Source organism: Nanorana parkeri, unplaced genomic scaffold (genome assembly GCF_000935625.1).
Source record: "Nanorana parkeri isolate BGI_ZX_2015 unplaced genomic scaffold, ASM93562v1 scaffold970, whole genome shotgun sequence".
In the NCBI taxonomy this organism is placed as follows: domain Eukaryota; kingdom Metazoa; phylum Chordata; class Amphibia; order Anura; family Dicroglossidae; genus Nanorana; species Nanorana parkeri.
In genome coordinates this window covers 286,028-292,052 of record NW_017307238.1, presented here as the reverse complement: position 1 = coordinate 292,052, position 6,025 = coordinate 286,028, and the positions used below count along the sequence as shown (strand labels likewise).

The following is a 6,025-nucleotide window of genomic DNA, read 5'->3' as shown; positions in this document are numbered from 1 at the left end:
GGAAACCCATGGTGATGTTTTAAATGAATACTGTCTATCCATCACTAGTTCCACAATCTGCATATCAAACATGTGCTTTTTATTACTTAGGTACGGGAAAACGGGTCCTATTTTTATATTGACGCCAGTGACGATTCCAAAAGCAGCTGGATGAGGTAACGTTATGCTACATATTTCATTGCACATATAACTATTACTGCCTCTTAGCAGTAATCTTTATTTTTCCTATATTTGAGTGGGATTTTTAAGGCTAAAACTAATATAAAATACGCTGTCGGCACCCATGTCGTCAGCCTGGAACACTTAAAAAGGAACTTAACTTTAGAAGCTGTGCACATAAACGTTTAGGCAGAGGACAAAGGACTAGTCACCAGTATGGCCTGTGGTCTCCCTGCAGCTGATCTTTCTCCATCACTGACTTGCCATGCCTCATTCTGTCTCTGTATGGAGGTGGCCATCTTGGTAGAGGTCAGGATTTTGCTTCCTCATGTCAGAGCCTCCAGCAATAGAGCAACACAATGGTGACATCGCCACATCTTAAGGTGCCCATACACTGTACGATTTTCATACGAGAATCGCGGGAAATCCCGCGATCGTACGAGAATTGTACAGTGTATGGAAGGCGTGCAACCATTTCTTCTGTACGGTCGCACGTCTTCCGTCGAACAAGCAGGCTTGAAAACCCGCTGAGAATCGTACGATTCTCGGCGGATTAGTGGCCTGCTTGTTCGACAACTGCCGAACGGGCCGGTGTGTGCACGTGCACACTGCCCGTTTGCAGTGATCGGAAGCCCCTCACTGCGGTCATCCCGTCCAAGATGGGCAGATCGTACAAGCTTTCAATGAGCTTACGACCATCGCAAGACAAAGGTCTTGCGATGGTCGTAAGGTGTATGGGCACCTTTACTCCAGATCTTTTGAGATAACCTGTCAGAGGCAGCAGTGCCTTAAGCTGGCCATACACCTTACAACCATCGCACAACGAAAGTCGACGAAATTAAAATTTCGTACGATCTGCCCATCTTGGACAGGCAGAATGTACTTGCGATCATCGCAAGCCCTCCCTGCGGAGGGGAGGGCTTCCGATGATTGCAGTGCTGAGCGGGCAGTGTGCACTTGCGCACACCGGCCCGTGCGGCACTCGTCTCCGGAGCACGCCATTAGCCCGCTGAAAATCGCAGATTTTAGGCAGGGTTTCAAGCGTGCTCGGAAGACGAATGTCGTGCGACCTTACAGTAGAAGAGGTCGCACGCTGGCCATACACCAATGATTATCGTACGATAATCGGCAGGTGTATGGGCACCTTTTAGCTCTCACACTGGAGATTGACAGCTATGAGGCTGTTGGCACAGGAGTGCTTAGGCACACTCGCATAACAGGAAGTGCACTGCAATTTTTCAGTTCTAGAATAAACGTACATTTTCAGGGTACTGCTTAGACACAATTAACATTTCTAGATGTTTCGTATAGTATAGCAAATCTTCACTTTTTGAGTTCACTTCCACTTTAAACTTGTCCCGCACCCAAACTTTAAGCTTTACACTCTTTTCCAACCAATACAGTATATTGCATTGACCTATGGGGCTGTGATTGTGTTCCCTTTTGGCACAGGTAATCTGTTATTCAGTTTATTTTTTTAGGTATGTGGCTTGTGCATCAACAGAGGAAGAACACAATCTAACGGTCTTCCAGTATCGAGGAAAAATATACTATCGTTCTTGTCAGCCTATTACATCGGGAACAGAATTGATGGTGTGGATTGGCGAGGAGTATGCCAGAACGCTGGGCTTCAAACTAGGTAAGGTAACTAGGTATCCTTTGCACACAAGCTAAAATGGCACTCTGGGCTAACAGTTTGAGTGCCTTCAGAGGGGAGATAGCGGATGGCCTAAGTGACTTCTGCAAGTCTCTATTCTTCTAGGGATAAAGGAGTTGTGAGTTTACAGAAATACAGAGGCTGGGGATAAAGGAGAAATATAGAGGCTCTTTTTGAAGACCTCTTAAAAATGATACTTGCCAGGCTGTCATTCTAATCATGTGACTCTAATATTTTAAAAGCCCAGCTCCCAGCTCTGTTCCTAGCTTCCCCACCCTCCTTCTCCTGGGAGCTCTAGTCTTCAGGCTTCTCACATGATGCGCAGGCTCCTCTTTTTTGGTTCTTTTTCTGCTAATGGGTGGCTGTAAGTGATCCAGGAAGTGGTGATGATGTGCTCCTCTCTGCATTAACACACTGTGAATGTAGGTCAACCATGGTGATGCCCCTTCATGGGGGTGAATCCATGACACCTTGCACTCACAAGATGTCCGTAGCCCTAGAAGAATGAGGACATATAGTGGTTGAAAGAAAAAGACAGAGCTATTTGTTGTTCAACACCTGCTGGAGGATCATACACCAAAAATCATTTACCTAGAGGTGGGCTTCAAGTTACTAACCTGGAAAGCAGATACAGTAAATTAAACGATATTTGCATACTTATTTCAAGTTAACAATTTGAGAAAAATGCCCAAATCTGCTTGACTACTGGGCTGCTAGTATTTTCAGAAGGAGAAAGCCGAAATGGCAGCCTTCTGTTGTTCTCACAAGCGGTTTCTTTAACTAAATTGCATGGAGGGAATTCTTGACAGTCTCATGTTTCAGTGACTGGGGGAGTGAGGAGAAGGTAATTGGGCAGCACACAGATCAGGAGTTTGTGATACTCATAAAAATAAGATGATTTTTTTAAAATAGCCAAGTTGGGAGACTTAGAACTTCCAGGTAGTGTTGTGATCACATGCTTCAGGCAAATGAATCTATGTAGAATTGTGAATAGTTTGGATGCACAAAAAAAAATATGCCTATAGACGGTAGTCATTATTATTGCTTGAAAGTACTTTATCTATACTGTGATGCTTTGTTGCTCAGAGGAAGCCTCTACTGGGAGACATATATGCTTCCTTAGCTGAATCCTCTTTCTGAAAATGCAGGTTTCCAGCTGTCATATTGATCTAATAGCTCCAGTATTCAGTAGAAGTACACAGAACCGTTTATTCTGACTTCACTCTGATATTCCTGATCTGCTTCCTTGTGCTGGGTCAGTGACTGAAGTACTTAGTAGTAAAGGAAAGTCAGGCAACTAGCAAAATCAGAAGGAGGTCAGCAGGGGCAGTCCCCACATTTCTCTTAATACTCCTTTTGAAAACTTTCCCAATAGGGGTGATGCCATGAAAAGAAGTGTATCTTAATAGTCTTAATGGCATTATTAGCTGTGTCATGGGAAAGGGGGGGTTGACAATGGAATACATTTTTTTTCACACAGTATGTATGTACTGTATAATAGCGAGTATCTGAGTAGGATAATAGCTTACAAAGCATGACACATTTTTAGGTTTTGGAAATGAATAGAATTTAATTTGCAGTAGCTTTCATAAATTCTTAAACCTACTCCCCCTACCCTGCGCTAGGCACTGCGTGGTAGTGCGTACCTTTACCCCCTATCCCTGTCATTAATACAATTTCAGTACTTTTAAGTATGAGGAAACATGGCATGCCATCTGACTCACGCAAATCAATAGGCCTCAGCCATGTTTTAGGGGGTGCAGCAGACATTGAAGTGGCAAGAGTTAAAGTCATTGGAGGGTGCCTGGCCCTGGGTGGATTTAGGATTTGTATTAATGTGACAGGGTAACATTAATAGTTGCACTACTATATGCCTTGGGTTGACTGTCCTTCCATTGTGTTTCCTAGGTGAGCATTTTAAATATGAATTTGGGGAAAAGGAACTGCTGATGAAGTTGTTCCAAGACCTACAGCTTAAACCATTGGATCACATATCAAGTCAAAATCAATACCACTGCAGTGATATTGCCAGCCCTATAATGCAGCCACATAAACAAAGCTATCCAGTAAACAACATTGGTCACTCTTCTGGATTTCAGCTGCTTGAGGGAACTCAGAACCTTGTTAGTCTCGGTCGTGCTCAGAGTCGGTACTGGACTTTTTTTGGATTCCAAGGAGACGCTTATGGTCGGATAATTGATAAAACTAAAATAATTTGCAAAATTTGTGGTGTTAGACTTTCCTACAGTGGCAATACAACTAACTTGAGACAGCATCTTATTTATAAACATAGACGAGAGTACAATGAACTGGTTGGAACCCAGGGGGCAGTAGTTGACCCACAAAAAAGTGTTGAAGTTGTTCCACCACGTGAAGTGGCTTCTAGGGCTGTGGTAGCTCCTACAGTGGGGAGAACAACCAAAGCTGTGGCAGATTTTATTGTCCGTGATCTGATGCCTGTTGAAATAATTGAAGGGGAAGGTTTTACCCAAATGCTCTCAGCACTGGACCCCAATTACAAATTACCAGCAGCTTCTTTCCTGGCCCATACTATTTTACAGGAGATGTATGTCCAGGCCAAACTAAAAGGGGGAGAGCTGGTAAAGAATCTACAAGATTGTTCAGTAAGCCTGGACCTATGGAAGCACAGTGGCTCTCTGTCCTACCTCACTCTCATTATCCATTATGTTGATGAAGGCTTTGAATCTAAGAACATGGTGCTATCCAGTAGGGTTGTTTCAGAAGACCTTTCTGAAGATAGCTTGAAATCAGTCCTTCTTGATGTAGCAGAAGAATGGGGAATACGGGAGAACACACTCTATGCAGTTGGGCTCAGTAGTCCGTCTGTAAAATCAGCAGCATCAAAGGTAGGTTGGAAGTCTCTGCCATGTGTCGGACAGGTTCTCAGAGGCTGCATTGAAGCTATTCTTCAGCACCACACAATACAGACAACACTGGATCGATTCAGAAGATTGATAGCCACTGTTTTCTCATCAACCACACAGAATGAAGAACTGACCACCCATGGTCCCGTACTAAAGGTGCATTTAAAAATGTTTCTTCGTGACGGCACTAAATGGTACAGCATTTACACCTTATTGCAGAGCATTGTTGACCATTCCAAGTTTTTTAAAGGTCTCATTGAAACACTGAATGAAGACAGCATAGCTTTGGAGTCAGAAGATTGGTCCATTCTGCAAGATGTCGTTGACATCCTTAAACCTTTAGCTATTGCTACCTCAACATTTACCAAAGATCAGTTTGCTGGGTTATCCCTGGTCAAACCTGTGATAACCAGCTTATTGTATAAACACTTGGCACCTAACGAGTGGGACTCCGACTTTTGCAAGAATATTAAAAAGGCCATACATGAAGAACTGAATTTTAAGTATTCCGACAGTGAGGTCAATCAGGTTCTCAATTTGGCATGTGCCTTGGACCCTCGTTTTCGTGGCCTTGACTTCCTCAGCCAACCAGACCGTGTAGAGGCACTTCATTTATTGAAGCTCGAAGCGTCAAGTCTGGCAAAGACACAGCCAATTGAAACTACTTGTGTTACACCTGAACCCCAGAACACAAGGCCAGCAGCGAAAAAACCCAAGCAAGATTCCGGCATCGAGTTCCTCTTGGGAGACTTGTGTAGTGTAAGAAATTCTTCAGGTAACACAGTTAACCAGCAGGTGGAGCAAGAAATTAGCAGCTTCCAAACTAGTGAAGCCTCTTCCTTATGCCAGGACCCATTGCAGTGGTGGAAAATGCATTATACCCAGTACCCACTTCTGGCTCGGGCAGCACGTAAACTCTTGGCCATCCCTGCCACGTCTGTACCCACAAGCTGGCTGTTTACAGATGCTGGCCTGACAGTTTACAGAAAGCGGTCAGCTTTGACTGCTGAGCATGTAGATATGCTAGTCTTTCTAAATGGTAACAGATCAATTCTCTAAACTGGTACTGGTTAGTCTTTCACGTCTGTGCCTCTCCCATCCCCATCTTGGCCACCATTTACAAGTGGCACACTGTGTCTCCTACAGGTCTGATCTAGTGCTTCCAGTGCTATCCTACTAACAAGCTAATAGTTTTTGGTCTAAACCAGTATATAGATGATTTAACCAGTATATTACTGGGAATTTAACAGACTCAATCTCATTAACTTTAAAATGATAATGCTTGCTTCCTTCATACTCAGAAATGCAGAGGGAGAGGTTTGCA

The 6,025-nt window shown here is 43.7% G+C and overlaps 1 protein-coding gene across 1 annotated transcript in view; it reads left to right on the top strand.

Annotated features, from left to right (window-relative positions):
* The window catches only part of LOC108795475 (zinc finger BED domain-containing protein 1-like), an 11,588-nt gene extending 5,563 nt beyond the window's left edge, over nucleotides 1–6,025 (top strand). The window contains exons 3-5 of the mRNA XM_018566737.1: nucleotides 91–155; nucleotides 1,641–1,798; nucleotides 3,725–6,025. Coding sequence (XP_018422239.1) covers nucleotides 91–155; nucleotides 1,641–1,798; nucleotides 3,725–5,760 — 2,259 coding nt within the window. The 3' untranslated portion in view covers nucleotides 5,761–6,025. The remainder of the gene's footprint in view (nucleotides 1–90; nucleotides 156–1,640; nucleotides 1,799–3,724) is intronic.